The sequence below is a fragment of the Porites lutea genome, chromosome 5, assembly GCF_958299795.1.
Source record: "Porites lutea chromosome 5, jaPorLute2.1, whole genome shotgun sequence".
Classification (NCBI taxonomy): domain Eukaryota; kingdom Metazoa; phylum Cnidaria; class Anthozoa; order Scleractinia; family Poritidae; genus Porites; species Porites lutea.
Window position 1 is genome coordinate 19,529,673 of NC_133205.1, and position 17,441 is coordinate 19,547,113.

The 17,441-nt window shown below is 39.0% G+C and overlaps 1 protein-coding gene and 1 pseudogene across 2 annotated transcripts; both read left to right on the forward strand.

Moving 5' to 3' along the window:
- Nucleotides 1–5,008: 5,008 nt before the first annotated feature.
- Nucleotides 5,009–5,779, forward strand: LOC140936626 (uncharacterized; annotated as a pseudogene).
- A 5,429-nt stretch (nucleotides 5,780–11,208) lies between these two features.
- On the forward strand, nucleotides 11,209–15,091 carry LOC140938841 (uncharacterized). Of its 2 annotated transcripts, XM_073388366.1 has the most exons (7): nucleotides 11,209–11,473; nucleotides 11,935–12,302; nucleotides 12,632–12,855; nucleotides 13,102–13,193; nucleotides 13,358–13,486; nucleotides 13,951–14,141; nucleotides 14,834–15,091. In XM_073388366.1, the coding sequence occupies exons 1-7, from the start codon at nucleotides 11,392–11,394 to the stop codon at nucleotides 14,984–14,986; spliced, it is 1,239 nt and encodes a 412-aa protein (XP_073244467.1). In that variant the 5' UTR covers nucleotides 11,209–11,391; the 3' UTR covers nucleotides 14,987–15,091. The 2 variants fall into 2 exon arrangements, with proteins under 2 accessions (XP_073244467.1, XP_073244468.1); XM_073388367.1 differs by lacking the exon at nucleotides 13,358–13,486.
- The last annotated feature ends 2,350 nt before the right edge of the window (nucleotides 15,092–17,441 follow it).

The window sequence follows — 17,441 nt, forward strand, 5'->3', positions numbered from 1 at the left end:
CTCATTATGACAACGCCTTTTTCTATATAGATATTTCTTTACGCACAACCCTAAAGCTACGGGCAAACGGACGCAACAACTTCCAACAATGTTGAAAAATATTGCGAGTTGTTGGCCAACAAAGTTACGTCCGTTAGCAGGGGGTTAAGCGATACATTTATGGTTAAAAATAGTGGCTTTTTGTCTTGCACAGTCAAAGTGAGACCAAAAACTGCTATGTCTACGTCTACGAGAGACGAGCAACCCCGTCATTTTCATATGGGAGTTCCCTTGCCCACCAAGGAACAGGACAGAGATGACGAGCGCAACTGTTTAATGGGTTATTACAATAAGATACCTAATAATATTTAATTTCATTTGAGAGACATCGAGAAAATACTGAATAGCACTGGTAATATATCAATTCTAGGCACTAAAATCGGTTCATTCTCTGCAAATGATTATTAAGTTGTTAGTAGTTCGGATTGCTCCTTTTACTTTTTTAGTCTGTCCACACTATACTGGAAATAGATTTTCGTGTCGACATGAAAATGTATCCGGTAGTATGAACGACAACCGTATAGAATTGGAACAAGTCGTCCACAAATATCGAACATCGCACGAGAGCGGTCGGCTGGCCGAGTGGTCAGTTTGGTGAACTAAATCCCAGTCCTCTCTCCTGACTGATGTGGGTCCCAGCCCACGCTCGCCCCTACTCATTTTACTTGAAAACCTGTTCACACTGCGACGAAAAGTGGCAGAAACCTATCACGGCGATATGTGACGATCCACTTTAAAGATCGGCGGTGGTGCAGCGCAGTTTCGCTCCTTAACAGAAGTAGCCGGAAAATCACCGTTCTTATATATGAACTGACAGAAGCAAAAATCCGGTATTATTGTCGTGTCTGTGCAAGGACTTTCCGGCATAGTGGGACTAATCATAGCCTTCAGAGTTCTTCAGATGCCACATAACCTACCACATAATTCCGTGACTACAATTCAATGTTACGAACGTTTCAATCGGCTAGGTTAGATTACAACATTGCCACTCCCTATAAACATGTCATGTCATGTTGGAGAAACGAACTGTTGAGTCAAAAAGGTGTGATCAGGAGTAAGGTGATAAAAGGCACCTCGGTTCACCATAACAATATTGCGGCAGTAAAAGAAAAAAAAGCTTAATTATTGTAGAGATCTTTGCTGGTGTTGAATAATAATTGTAGAGATTATAGTTTAGATTTTTGTGCTCTTTAGCAGATCACTAGGAAACCCACTTCTGGGTGTGAGAAGTGAAGATTCGGATTATCAGGGCAGTTCGGAAAAAATAACATCCAATTTCCGACCATTGGTGCCAATACAATAAGCAACGCAGGAACCTTTTTTACAACTTCTGCAGCTAAGTTCTGGTTTGGAAGTCAGTATACAGCTATTTCGAGAAAGGTTGTCGGAAAAAATGTAGACGCGACCATCCCGAAAGGTATAAATGTGGGATATGATCGATACACTGTTCCTGATGACTGTAGCTGTCGAACCTACTTTTGTTTCTTTACTTTACTTTACATATTTCCATGGCCTTTCGTGCCAATTTTTTAAAATTTCTCTGAAGAACAGTGAACTCAAAACCACCCACAATGCCTTTCGGAATTGTCAGGTTCACTTTTTCTGACAACCTCTCTCGAAATAGCTGTATATAACACACTATTCTCTGAAGACACACAATCAGGGTCAGCAACGGAAAGGAAGTTATCCGCCTCGGCGTTCATCCGATATCCCTCCTCGATCTGCATAATTTGTATAATTCTTTTATTTAATGGATCATACATCAGGAACGAAGTCAGCACCAGCAAGAGTGTTTCAATGGTTGTAGCAAGAACTTAATTTATGCAACTACATTTATTCATTTAATACATAATACATATTTACACAACAATAGTGCTTCATTTTATAATGATGATAATAAATTTTTGAATGGCAAGGGTAAGATTAAATATTGTAGGGGCTTCAGTATGAATGGCGTCACTTTGATATATCGTGCTATTATCCAAATTCATAGCCAGGCCAAGAAAACCAGAAGATACGAAAGTCATCACTCTTCTTCCTCGTGTTCTCAGGACATGACGTCAATGGATATATCGACAGTGGCCTATTTCATAAACGAATGTCTAGCTTTTGTCAGTTTCTATATATTTGATGTCATTCTTTAAAATAAATTAAAGGCTTTTAAACTTTATCTGCGTTTGTTGTTCATTTCTAAGTGATACGCTGAGAATCTCGAGAAAAGCAATCTCCCTGTTCCCCACAAGACGGACTATTCAGCTTAATGATTCAAATTAGTGGGAAAGCGAGACCATTATGTGGTATCTTTGTGTTATAAAAGGTTAATTCGAATCACACATGTGTTTGACCACATGATACAAAGGGCAAAACAGGTTGTACAAGATCACTATTTTTTTTTTCGTACCTGCTAACTGATAAAAAACCAATTGTCTAGTCTGTGTCTGTGTATACAGCAACCCCTTAGGATTTTTCCTCAGGAGAGCTATTTTGAATGCACCGACACAAATATCATAAGGTACATTGCGTGTTGGACTGGGGAGTGAACTGATCGAGTGAGACAATTTGAACGTGAGTTAAAAACGAGGGTTGTAAAAGAGCCGGCTTCTTTGGCTCTATAAGAAAGGGCATAGCAGATTCTATGGTAAATAACTTCTAAGCGCACCTATATTTACTATAAACACGTCAAACAACAAGAAAATATATTGAAAGTTGGTGACACTACACAAATGCTTGTGGAAGTAACGTCATTCGAGTTTGGTTGAGGATATACAGTACAGAGGCACCCAACGCAACGACCGAATGGTTCCAATTAAGTCAGGAGTGTCTTATGAGCATTTTGGTCTTCTCGAAAGTTTTTGGATGGTTTTCCTCTCATCCGAAACTGTTAGCTACCATGATGGGTCCAATGGTCGAAAAATAGAGGACATGGAGTAGCCGTACTTTTTACCGAAATTTGCAGGAGACCTTCTTTAATAATAATGGTAATATCTTGAGAAAAAAATGTCAAAATCGTCGATAAGTTTAAAGAAAACTCCGAATACCTTTTCCGAATAGGACTGGCAGTTATCCAGGAATTTTAGGCCTTCCTCGAGCTCAAGAAGTTTCTTGGCAATATTTTCTCCTTGGAACAGTTATGTTACAGAAAAAAAGTCGTTGGGTCCCCCTGACAGTAGCCTGCGAGGAAGCTCATTTTGAGACGTCGCGCGTGAGTGGGACACGAAAGGAGGTGTGAGAGTGAGGAACAGCCAGCGACAGTCGAACTCGAAATGGAGTCGAGCTTGCTCGCAGGTTAAACATACAGGTTCGAATTCTCCTGAACGTTTAAACTGTTTATATGCACCATCTTGTAACCATTGGGAATCTCTTATGATAACCTATCGAACGACGGTAATTTCTGTGTCGAGCCTTAGAATGACTCATTAATTTTAAATATAACTCTTTCTTACCTTATTTACTTATATATATATATATGAGCATAACATTCAGAACAAATTACAGGAAAGAGCCCAAAAGTGTGAACGCTTTGATTTATTCACATTCTTTCGTACAGATTTAATCCAGTCAGAAGCCAGCTGCAGACTGTCCCCACTTCTGATAGGTTAATCTCAGAATGAAAGAATGTGATTTAATTAAAGGAGTCACACTTCTGGGCTCCTTGCTGTAAAGGTTTGATTTTAGCCGTTTTTTTTAAATAAGCAAAGCAGGAAAAATCATGGTAAGGAAAAGACAGGCTCAAGGAGAGGTTACATGCAATAACATCACAGGTTTATGAGCCCGCAAGACTAACATTCATCATCACCACTGGGCACAGAGGCTTTTAGTATTTATGTATTGTATGGGAACGAAAATGTACCAACACATATTCCCCTCAAACGTTTTAGTTGCCCTCATAGACATCCCCATACACCTCGTACCTGCTATGTTTTCCCTCAAAACTGCTGGGCACTAAAACTGATATCGATAGATGTCATTTAACGCCTTCCATTCTGGGACGGGACTAGACTTGACGGGATGGGGCTGGCTCTATTTTTCTTCTTTATTCCAACTATGCTTGCAATGATTTCGCCCGCGATTATCCCGTGTCGACTAGCTTCCCACAGTGGGAGACGTTCCTCCATCATTTACCTTCCAGCCGTCCTTTGCGCCTATTTTATAGAGAAACCGTCGTCATCAGTGGCAATTTAGGCAGCACAATTTGGAAGCTTATAGGCCGAATAATTCGTGTCTTAATTTGGTTGTAATTAAGAAGAATTTTGTCTAAAAACTAATAAGGCATTCCAATGAAATGTTTACTAAATACGTTTAACTCAAATTCAACATCTTTACGTTTAGTACGGTACAAGTTGAAGGGCGCCTTTTGCTATATTTGCGACAACTATGATTAAATTGGACATTGGCCAATTTTGGGAGTTTTTAAATGACCTCAAACTTAAAAGCGGGCTGAAGTGCAACTAATGTAGCACCAAAACAGTGTTTTGACGTAAGACAAGATAAAAAAAAACAAGAGTTTCTGTTCATTCTTGACTGGTTGCACCAATCGATGTCTTATTCATTAAAAGACTGTCTAAACAAAATATTTGAGCAGAAATTTAAATGAAGGTGATACGCTTACAAAGTAAAACTTCATGAAAGTTTTATCAGCGAGATTGTCTTAGACCTCATCCCAGGGGTCTGGGTTTTCGGTCTGTATTACGCAAATTACTTTGCATAATATACAGGTAGTTTTAGTTTTCAAACAAAAGTCTTGGAATACCAACTGTAAACAAACTAATCTCGCACTTGTCGTTTATAATTACTGGCAGAACGTAGCCTGCTACCCCTTTCGACGACTGCTACGCAGGCTAGGCACAACGTCCCTAAAAGCGAACATGTCAAATCCAGCGAGACTGAGACAAAGAGCAGACCAGAAAAGTTTTTTCGTTTCAAAGAAGAGGTTGATAATTCTGAGAAAAATGCCAGGAATGGAAAGATTATGGACACCAAAGAATCTTCGTGTCAAACAGAACTTGACGAAATCTTGCGGCGACAAATGGAGGAATTTGAAGACGAATTGGAACAAATGCGACAGACAATGGAGGAATAATCTGCTGAAGAGAAGGAGGACATTGAAATGAGAGTGAGGAATGAGTATAATGAGATCATTAAAGCTAAAGACGAGCTTATTAGAGTTCTTACAGAGGAAAAAGACTTCTTTCGGAACGAACTTTGTGATCTGAGGAGATCATTCGACCTTTTCACTAGACACGTTCATCGCGATGCATTCCATCACCTGGGCTTGCGAAACGAGCACGAAATCCCTGACACCATCACAAAGTCAACGGCGAATGGAACTGCAAGCAGTTGCTGTGACAACGTCTTTAATATAGCGGACAACAGTGAACTTTTGACTCTCCTGCGGAAACAAGAAGAAATCTTGTTAGGATCGTTTAAAAGAGAAAAAGCTGCGATGCCAGAAAGGTTTCAGCAGGAGAAAGCCTCTTTGCGCAAAGTCGTGGAAGACGAATGTGAATCGAAGTACTCTTTTGAGCGAGCTTATCTGCTGCAGAGCATTGAAGTCCTCAAAGAAGGTCTTGATAGTTTGAGAATTCAAAAACATGAACTTGCCAAAATTTTCGAAGGGGAAAAGAATGCCATGGAGCTCAGCTTTAAACGAAAGGAAGATGAACTGCGGCAGCAATTGAAACTAGAACTTCAGGGTAAAATGATTCTTGCTCAAAAACAATGGGCCCGCACTAAAATTTAACAAGACCAAACGTTAGTTCGTTAATGAATTCATATTTCATGTTCGGGAATTTAATTGGCTGATAGCAATGCAGTGTTTAGTTAACAGAGCAAAACACGAGGAAGTATAATGCAAAGGAAGGAAATAAAATGAAAATATCTCGAGGAACGTAGAACTAAAGGTTGGCTAATAAACAGTAAAAGAAAGACTTAAGAACCACTTTAAGGTCGCGTGTGACACTGGGATGTATTTTGGCGACGAATTGTGATCCAGTAAATTTTTTTCGTGTATATTATTTCACTGCATGTAAGGGAATCCAGGACAGTCTTGGATTCTGCATTCCACGACTTGGACTCCGGATTCCAGGTACTAGATTCCAGTCTTTGTCAGTTGTCAGTGGAGCTTGGCCCAGGAGCCCGGATTCGACAAGCAAAAATTTCCCGGGTTCAGGATTCCTTAACGAAAAATTCCCTGGATTCTGGAATCAGGATTCCCTCAAATTGGGCGAATTATTAAGGGGTAATCATACGACTTTTCTCGGTTAATTTGTTATCACACTCAATTATTATTGCCTTGACAGCCTTTTATATATTCTCTTTGATTTAAACGTTATAATTTAAAATATAATTTCATTACCTACAAAACTGTAGGAAGTTTATTTCCTAAATGACCGACTATCGTGTTTATACAACATTGATTTATCTTAAATGTAATATTCTACAAAGCACTAGCCACATGCCACATGTAGTCATTATTGCCTTTTAATGGAAACTTCTACTGATACCTCTAGTGCTGCATGACCTGTAAGTTGGTTAACCTCCCGCTACCATACAAAAGTCTGTACAATGTTGTGTGGACTTTGAGGAGCAATAATGTCGCTTTCTTTGGAGAAAATGGAAACGTTCTGATTCTTCTGATTCCGATTCCGTCGTGCTTATTATTTTTTTGATATTCACTAAGTCATAAGGGCTCTTATGACTCCGCTTACGACCCCGACTCCGACTCGCCGTAGTTGCCCTAGCTGAACAACTCCATGCCTCACCGCTGTTTTTCAGGTGCAAAAACGAATAAAGAAAACTTTAAAAGGTTTGTTTTTGTATTGATCTTATGTGCTCAATGTGCCTATATATCGGGCCTCTAGGGTCACTGCAGGGAAACATGAGTAAGGGTGTGTCTCTGAAGTAGCCAATTGATTGATTGATATGATACTTTTGAAACGTTTTTTTTTTTTTCTCCTTTGAAGGCATAAAAGCATCTTTAGAGACTTTGTTGTTGTTAAATATCGCTATATTCTTGGAACATGGTATGCCTGCCTATAACTTTTCTTTGCAAGATAATTAATCAGTCTGATTTATGCCCGGGTTATAACGCTTCACGCAAAAGTTTCATGCACTTGCAGTGCTTGCTTATGATTGGCTAGAGTGAAATAACCAATCAGAAAAAGCGTTAGAACCAAAACCAGAAAGCACAGGGCACACACACGCAGGGATCAATAAATTATCCATAGGAAAGACGTTTTTCAAATGGAACAAAAGTCTGAATGGTTTGCTTGTCGTATAGTACGTGAACTTTAAAATATTTTATGCGATATTCGTGATTTTAACTAATTTTTTTCGTTTAAATAGATGGTAAAGTTCAACTGAAGACAAATTTTGGAAAAAAAAAATTGGTGGAAATTCATATGAATTTTTTTAAAATGTCTTAAAAGACTCGTTATTATTTTTCCTAACTGACCTAGCCTGGGAGAGTAGACGCCTTTGTCGGCTCTTGTGTGCCTCACCCGCCGAGAAAATATCGTCTGCGATCCCAAGCTGGGAAACGACTTCCGTGACGTCAGCATTTTTCAGCCAGTCAGCTCTTATTTTTGTGAAGCTAACACGCGTGGGGATCTCGGATGCAATGACAGACAGTGATAATGAGCAAATTTTCAAATAAGCAGGAATGATGTATTATGTAGATCCCAAAGCTGTAGCAATCATGGGTTTTCTTGGAAATAAGGAACGAATTCAAATACCCATTAACAGTAAGCATTCATCCCTTGAGGAGATATGTCCAGAAATGCACGCATTGGCGAAAATGGCAGAAATGGCAATTAATCGCCAAAATCGCCAAACTGTAAACAGAAATTCAAATGAGATGGCAAAGGGGCCCTTTGCAAAGTGGCGATTTTGGCGAAAATGGCGTATTTGGCGAAAATGGCAGAAATGGCAATTAATCGCCAAAATCGCCAAACTGTAAACAGAAATTCAAATGAGATGGCAAAGGGGCCCTTTGCAAAGTGGCGATTTTGGCGAAAATGGCGTATTTGGCGAAAATGGCAGAAATGGCGCTTAATCGCCAAAATCGCCAAACTGTAAACAGAAATTCAAATGAGATGGCAAAGGGGCCCTTTGCAAAGTGGCGATTTTGGCGAAAATGGCGTATTTGGCGAAAATGGCAGAAATGGCAATTAATCGCCAAAATCGCCAAACTGTAAACAGAAATTCAAATGAGATGGCAAAGGGGCCCTTTGCAAAGTGGCGATTTTGGCGAAAATGGCGTATTTGGCGAAAATGGCAGAAATGGCGCTTAATCGCCAAAATCGCCAAACTGTAAACAGAAATTCAAATGAGATGGCAAAGGGGCCCTTTGCAAAGTGGCGATTTTGGCGAAAATGGCGTATTTGGCGAAAATGGCAGAAATGGTAATTAATCGCCAAAATCGCCAAACTGTAAACAGAAATTCAAATGAGATGGCAAAGGGGCCCTTTGCAAAGTGACGATTATGGCGAAAATGGCGTATTTGGCGAAAATGGCAGAAATGGCGCTTAATCGCCAAAATCGTCAAACTGTAAACAGAAATTAAAATGAGATGGCAAAGGGGCCCTTTGCAAAGTGACGATTATGGCGAAAATGGCGCATTTGGCGAAAATGGCAGAAATGGCAATTAATCGCCAAAATCGCCAAACTGTAAACAGAAATTCAAATGAGATGGCAAAGGGGCCCTTTGCAAAGTGGCGATTTCGGCAAAAATGGCGTATTTGGCGAAAATGGCAGAAATGGCGGTTAATCGCCAAAATCGCCAAACTGTAAACAGAAATTAAAATGAGATGGCAAAGGGGCCCTTTGCAAAGTGGCGATTTCGGCGAAAATGGCGCATTTGGCGAAAATGGCAGAAATGGCAATTAATCGCCAAAATCGCCAAACTGTAAACAGAAATTCAAATGAGATGGCAAAGGGGCCCTTTGCAAAGTGGCGATTTTGGCGAAAATGGCAGAAATGGCGCTTAATCGCCAAAATCGCCAAACTGTAAACAGAAATTCAAATGAGATGGCAAAGGGGCCCTTTGCAAAGTGGCGATTTCGGCGAAAATGGCGTATTTGGCGAAAATGGCAGAAATGTCAAAAAATCGCCAAAATCGCCAAACTGTAAACAGAAATTAAAATGAGATGGCGAAGGGGCCCTTTGCAAAGTGGCGATTTCGGCGAAAATGGCGCATTTGGCGAAAATGGCAGAAATGGCAATTAATCGCCAAAATCGCCAAACTGTAAACAGAAATTCAAATGAGATGGCAAAGGGGCCCTTTGCAAAGTGGCGATTTCGGCGAAAATGGCGTATTTGGCGAAAATGGCAGAAATGGCGCTTAATCGCCAAAATCGCCAAACTGTAAACAGAAATTCAAATGAGATGGCAAAGGGGCCCTTTGGAAAGTGGCGATGTTGGCGAAAATGGCGTACTTGGCGAAAATGGCAGAAATGGCAAAAAATCGCCAAAACCGCCAAACTGTAAACAAAAATTCAAATGAGATGGCAAAGGGGCCCTTTGGAAAGTGGCGATGTTGGCGAAAATGGCGTACTTGGCGAAGATGGCAGAGATGGCGCTTAATTGCCAAAATCGCCAAACTGTAAACAAAAATTCAAATGAGATGGCGTGCACTAATTCTGTTTCTTTTCATCAACCACATATAAAAAAAATATAGTGTGCATGTTGGCCTCATTTGAAAGAAATGGCAATTACTCGATGAAATACCCAATTTGTATATAAAGTTGAGGACTTCATAAAATACCTAATAATGACAACGCTCGTGTAACTTAACTGTCATTAATCTGTTTTTAATGTTTTTACCTTTAACTGATAACCTCTTGTGATTTGAAATTCGTCCCAGACAAGAGTGTTTGGTCGGGAATTGCCACTTATAAATGATTTGTTGCTCAATTAAAATTGAATGGCCAACGAGTTGTATTCGATTATCAGTTAATGGTAATCTTCGTAATATTCATGACAACTTTCTTACCAAAAAATTCAGGATTGGTATCCTTAATTTTCCAGGCTTGTAGGCATTGTTTGAATAGCGACAGTCCAACATTATATGTTATGAGGAATCCAGGCTGGTTCTTGGCTACGCATTCAGACAATTAGATGGTCAGTATTGCCTTGTATATCCATCCTGTTTGTTATAATGGCGTTCAATCGTACAAGTATATATAAACGAGCTTGTTCATTGTGGTTGCACAGAACATGAACGTGTAAGGTTTAGTAGTTGTCATATCAGCGCGGCGGCCATGTTGAAATAGTCGATTTTGGATAATTACTCTATGTAAGCGAAAACGATTAATGTCATTCCCAGCCGACTTAGGTGGTCACTCTATGTAAGCAAAACGAATAATGTCGTTCACAGGGACTCTCAGGTAATTGTTAAAAAAGAAGGTAAAAGGGCAGGGTGGCGTGTTTGGACGAGCATTAGCAGCGTAGGTTTTGGGCAATAGTGTGGCTTTTTGTACTTATGCATATTTGAAAGGAGATTTTAAGGAAAGATGGAAGTGTATTCATTTATTGTATTTTTTGAATGTTGGAGTTCCCTTGAAGGTGTTTTTGCTAATAAGTGGTCATATTGCCGGTTTCCACATGAAGTCATGGCGGTCACGTTAGCACTTCTCTCCTCTGGGAACTTAACCGTTTTTGTCGTAAAGAAGGCAGAGATATACAATTCAGTGCATGGATATGTTTGCAAAAGTGCGGCGGTTCCAAGTCATGAGGAAAGCGGCAGTAGAAGTTCAAGGTACGTTAATATGACATTTTAAAGCTTTTTGTTTTGGTAATAGGTCGTTTTGTCGTTTTGTTTCGGGGGGCGTAAGTCCATTCGCCGGCTGAATGAGCGTGTAAAGAGAAACTGCACGTGTGCAGCAATCAATTATTTCCGGATGAAAGTGTGCGCACGTGCGGGCCAAACAACTTCAGGCAAAACAACCACAATCCTATGTTCCAATTTTCACCAGATATCAAACTGGTGACGCTTATGTTATCACATAGATATTTATTGCTACGAATTGATAACAACTGAGAGGTTAATGCTTATGTAACAAATAGTGCTACGGATATCGCGAACGCTTGTTACCATACCTCAAACCGCGCTTAGATACCTTGTGTTGCCTACACAAAGTAATTTGATATATATGACAGTTAAGCACTTATTTGTGCATAACTAAGCATTTAGTAGTTGATGTGAACTGTGTTTATAAATTTTGTAGTGGGGATGACCTGAAGAGGGTCTTACAAGAGAGGAAGTCTTTGGACAGACGAAGGTTGGAAGAAGGTTTATTGTTGTACTGGTGTTTGGAAAGGATAAGGGAATACAAAGTGAAACAACTTCACGAAATGCCTATACCAGCCGATATAGACAACCTTATTCAAGAAGTGTCTCCTCTCTATCACGAAGAATATATAAAAAAGTGGATTGGTGAGTAGTTGTTTTCTATTTTTTCCATAGTATGATCCCGGGGAGGGGGTATACTGCCAAAGGAGAAATAGGTATTTGTCATTCTGAATTGCATGGCTTTGAAGCAGTTTATTCTGGGATAGGGTTTATCAATTGGCTATTATTTTCCAGGAAACTGATCAATTGGTTGAAAATCTTACCCTAAATTGGGAAACCAGGGAATTGCCACTCAAAAATTTGAAAAAAATGAAATCATTTTAGTTCTGTGTGTTATGTTAGGAACCTCAGGGGAAACATAAAGTAAAATAGTATCCTTCAGTGGCAGATGTACATGTGAAACAGTAAAAAGTCACACTATTTTCATTTTTTTTTTCTGGTTCTAACGTTGTTCTTTGTGTGTATGGACTGTTTGTAATCATTGCAATACTGCTAATTGACAACTGACCTTCATGACTACTTTCCGAACTTTTTTGATTTTGCAGTACATAGCTGTGAAGTGAAAGGATGTCAAAATAATGTAGTGTTGGACGGGAATTTTGACAACAACCGTGAGTGTTGTATGGCCAAAACAAGTGGCTTTTTGAAGTACGATTCCTTACCTGGGGAAATTACCACAGGGTGTACGAAGACTCCTAAGCTGGGCCAACGTTTTTGCAAGGACCATTGTCAAGATCATCAGGAGTTGGACAGAAATTCAGAGGAAATGAATTTGGAAGATGCTGTGAATGAATTTGGCACTACATTGGGTCCAGTCTTAAGAAGCACTCAAAAGAAAACTGTGGAGAAGCAATGGGGTCAGGTTGCAGCAATAATGGACAAGAAAAGTCTTCGAAATAGGACCTTTTACAAGGTATGTCTTTTATGAAATAAGGTGCAAGTGTCAATTGTGAAGTACGTGCAGAAAGATAAAAAAGTATTGAAAAACAAATGTGTAAAACAAAGTATTTTTACTAGGAAGTTTCTGAAAATTTTGAAATCTTTCAATGATTATTGTATTGTATAACATTTTTGTTATTTAGTAAAATTCAGGAATACCTGTGCAGTCATTTCATTGGGGGGTATGTGTATTGGTCATTGTCTAATAATTAATATAATATCACTGTATTAAGAAGTCTTTTGAATTTTTATTTTGATGAATCATTTTTATGATAAAAAATCTGGTATGTCACAATGACTTAGGTAAAATGGATAGGTGATGGCAATCAAGAAACATGGGAACCAGAGTGCAATGTGCCAAAGACCATGGTGGAAGAATTTGAAAAAGGTGTGCAGGAGCCAACTGTATTTTGTCAGGAAATAGACAAGAAGTTTGGAGTAACTACAATGACTAGTGTAAAAGTTAAAACACGTGATGAAAGACCAATGAAAAGGAGAAAAGTATGTGATGCTGTGGATGAAAACAGGTAAAGTTAAAGGTGATATAGTATTAAATAGCAACAAATTATAGTGGAAACTGAGGGTCAAGAAGTTAATGTATTTTCTTTTTGTGCTTAGGTTAAATTGGGGTGTCAAAGATTTTGCATGTTTTAAATGTTAATAGATATGTTGTTGAAGCAATCCTGAAAAGGGGTAACTGAGAATTGTAAAAATTGTTTTAAAATAAATGAGTTAATGTTATTAATGTTTTTCTTTCTTTGTTCAATTTGCAGATCCATTTATCAAGAAACACCCCATGATCGTGTTGAAAAATGTAATACAGAGAAATCCAAACATTACCAAAGGAAAAATTTTAGAACTGCAGGTAAAAGAAGTTTTTTTTCTGTTTAAATACAGTACAATTCAATATCCTGGATCAAAACCTTTATTTACTACTGTGTTAAAATCATAAAGTGGTTTGATGTTTCGGTCATGATAGGATATGTAATATAAAATATGGTGCTGATTATAGGTTGTTTGTATTGGTAGGAACGTTCTTTGGTATGAAGCCGTGTGGTATTATATTATTTGTGTACGAATTATTCATAAGTGAATCCAAGTCACAAGTGTATGGCATACTACATGACGTGTTCAGCAAATGGAGGTTAGAAAGCATTGGTAGGTGATTTTTGTGTTTTATGGAAAGTTCTATTTTCTTTTTGTTGCTTCTATGTTGCTGGCAGGCATGTGTCAGCTACAGTTCAAGATGATTTAAGGAAACAATTTAATAACGATGCCATCCAAGTTGTGTTGAAATATGGAAATATTCGAGCAGCACCAATTATAGCACAGGAAAAATTCACAGCAATTTATGATGTTATACTACTAGACGAGAAATTTCTGTAATTTGATTGGCTTGGAGGGGTGGTATTTCATCTTCATTTGGTGTAAGAATGTTTTTCTCTGCCAAGCTGTATATGTTATTCTGAACAGGCTTTGGCATTTGCTCCTTTAATTAGGACAGCACTGGATTATATGCTTGTGATAATAGAAATGGTATGTGGGGATGTGTGTGGCTATGTGAATTGAGAACTGATAGAAAGCAGAGAAATAAAATATATGTATAATACCTTGCTTCGTAGAACGAATTTGCTATGATGATGCCTGTCATTTAAAGAAATACTGCATGAATCCAAAAAGGAAATGCTTAACAACTGTTACAGAGAGACTTTCAAATATGGACATGGTGATTGACAAGATGCACTTCCGAAATCATGTGGACAAATGGTGCAAGGCAAACTGCAACCCATATGATCGTAGCGACCTGGATGGCGTAAGTAGTGTTTGTTTTGATTGTGTAGGTTAGAGTTATGCTTCCTATGGCAACAGACAACAAATGTATTGTTCAGTTTGAATAATTATTATTAAGAGAGGCATCTTGAGTGTAGTTTTTTCAATGATTTATTTGTCATAATAACAGTACTTAAAATTTTCTGGCTGAATAAATGAGTGAAAAGTTTGGTAATATGATGTTATTTTTTAAAAGGTTGATGGTATTGCAAATACTACTTACCTTATTTATTAGATTAACCGCCCTGGGTGCTTATTACATTTTTGGACCTTGCTAGTGGGCTCTTATTTGAGGTGGGCACTTATTCGAGGCTGGGCGCTTATTAAATTTTCACCATTCTCAGCAAGTGAAGTATGTTTATTTTGCAAGAAAACAGTAAATGGTAGCAACAAAAGCGAAGATGTAACAAAGCAAGGTTTCTGTAAAATACTCTGAAGAAAACTCGGTCTTTGGGAGGGTGTCTTATTATCTCTTATTGGAGTTTGTGTTGGAGGAAGTGGGGTGAGCGTGGGCGCTTATTCGAGGCTGGGGGCTTATTAACTTTTTCTGCCTTTAGGATGGGCGCTTATTCAAGGTGGGCGCTAATTCGAGGTTGGGCGCTTTTTCGAATAAATACGGTATTATGAAAAACAATTGGATTATAAACTTGTATGTATACACATTTTTTTTTTTAGGTTGACACTGAAATCTGTGAGCAGACGTTTTCATGGCTGTCCCAGTATGGAAAAATCACACGTCACATGAATCAGCATCGTTTCTTATTTTATATACTTAATGTTTGTGAGTTAAGAAACAGGCGCGTGGAAAGAAAACACAGTGTCAGTTAAAAAGCTACATGTAAGGGTGGCAAATGGTAACATTGAGACTCCGAAGTCAGGGAGATCATAGTTAGGAATCCAAGCCTGAGATTCATTTAAAGAGTAATAGGCGAATAGAAGACGTTTTGAACAGACTAATTTATTGGGTAAACTATGAGTACCTTGATCATGCGTAAAAAATTATTGTACATAATGTAAAAGTTTTGGTTGGGTTATTTCTGGAATGGATACAATAAATGTAAATGGTTTTCAGTATTTTGGTGTTTGTATGTTGTATTCATTATGTAGCAGAAATGGGGGAGGGGGGGATGGGGATGGAGTATTGATAAATTGTACCAGTTTAAGCACCAAAACAATATAATGCTAAATTCACAGTATGGCCGTTACGAACTAGCTGTCAAAGGCACGCACTGGTTATAAGGAGTAGTATTAGGCACTAGTTACAAATTGAAAACGGCATAAGGAAGTCATGAGCATGTTATAGTTGTGAACATTTGTTTCATTGGCCGAAATGTAAATTGTGCAAATGGCTGGGCACACCACATCTACCAATAATGGGAGACATGTCTTTAGAACGAGGCAAACATGCACACTATATTTTTGTTATATTTGGTTGATGAAAAGAGACAACATTAGTGCATAGAAGCTGTAGCAATTGGTTTGGTGGTCTCAGCACCAAGAAAAAACAATACATTTTCTAAATTTGTGGCCCCACCTCAAATAGCAATAATGGGACACATTTTTGAAGAACGAGACAAACATGTATACTATCTTTTTTATATATTTAGTTGATGAAAAGATACAGAATTAGTTTGAATGGGATATGTCTTATGAAAGAGACAAACAAGTTATTAGGACAACTTGTCTACTGTGGTTTTGACCTTTGATCCAATGTTGCGGTGAAGTATTGGGCACGAGTGACATTTCGTGGAGCTTTACATAAAGAGAAATAAGCGAATTTTCAAAATGGCGCACGCAAGCTGCTGGACATTTCGGCTTTCGTTACTTTTAGGGGACTGTTTCTCTAAAGAGGAAAACAAGTAAGTGCGAGAGGAAAGTGAGCAGTTTAAAACGACGGAAGAAGATAATGTGTATAGTGGAGAAGCAAAAAAGAATGAAGGACACATACTGGTTTAGCCAGGAACCATGCGTTTCGCATTCGCTTTTGATTTAAGGCTGCCTCACAATTTAATGGAACCAATGTGAAGAGAATTGCAACCAATGAGGATTGTTAATTTCTACATCGAACCTCAAAAGTTAGAGTGTCCATGGCAAGGAATTATTATGATTTCAAGGACTTGGTACTTCTCTCCTCGGGTAATTAGTGGACTAGCTGTGGGTCATGAAATTTGGTGTTGGTTGGCTTGAACGAACTCTCTCTCCATTGTGTAAGTCTTTGAAAGGAATGAACCACACAAAAGCAAATGATGCTAGTGTGATATTTCATCGCATCACACTACTTTGGGTAAGTCAACCGACATCGGAAGTAAGGAAATGTTTACTTAACCTGTGAAGTGCATGGCACACTGAAACGACTTCCATTCGTTGTTTTCAGATATAGTTGATTCAGTTGTATTTGATAAATGTTGTTTGACAGTTAGATAAAGCCGTTTTGTAATATATTTGATTCAGTTGTATTTGATTAATGTTGCCTCACAGTTATTGAGGCCTCTTATTAGGCAAGTAATTTGAACTTTTTTTTGAGTACTGTTGCCTCACAGTAATAAGGACCTCTTTAGTTACATGTATTTGAAGGGGCCACTTAATTATCACCAGCCCTTCGCCATTTTCGCCAAAATCGCCAGCCTCCAAGGGGCCACTTTTGGCATCCAATTCAAATCGCCAGCGGCTGGCGATTTTTCGCCACTTTCGCCATTTTTGCCATTGCATGCATGGCGATTTTTGCCAAAATCGCCATTTTCGCCAAAATCGCCAGCCTCCAAGGGGCCACTTTTGGCATCCAATTCAAATCGCCAGCGGCTGGTGATTTTTCGCCACTTTCGCCATTTTCGCCATTGCATGCATGGCGCTTTTTGCCAGTGGCTGGCGATGGCGATTTTTCGCCAGTTGTTTACCAAAATCGCCATTTTCGCCAAAATCGCCAGCCTCCAAGGGGCCACTTTTGGCATCCAATTCAAATCGCCAGCGGCTGGTGATTTTTCGCCACTTTCGCCATTTTCGCCATTGCATGCATGGCGCCAGTTGTTTGCCAAAATCGCCATTTTCGCCAAAATTGCCATTTTCGCCAAAATTGCCATTTTCGCCAAAATCGCCAGCCTCCAAGGGGCCACTTTTGGCATCCAATTCAAATCGCCAGTGGCTGGCGATTTTTCGCCACTTTCGCCATTTTCGCCATTGCATGCATTTCTGGACATTTCTGCCCTTGAGGCTCTTAAGGGTACTTAATAAGCATCATTGAAACTCATTAAAAACTCTGGTTTGAAAGCTGAGTGCGAAAAGCGTT

Excerpts from the sequence above, each read along its gene's own strand:
- LOC140938841 (XM_073388366.1), top strand. The coding sequence starts at position 11,392 with ATGCCTATACCAGCCGATATAGACAACCTTATTCAAGAAGTGTCTCCT. Across the intron at positions 12,856-13,101 it reads GATGCTGTGGATGAAAACAG|ATCCATTTATCAAGAAACAC; the intron begins GTAAAGTTAAAG and ends TTCAATTTGCAG. Across the intron at positions 13,194-13,357 it reads GAAAAATTTTAGAACTGCAG|GAACGTTCTTTGGTATGAAG; the intron begins GTAAAAGAAGTT and ends TTGTATTGGTAG.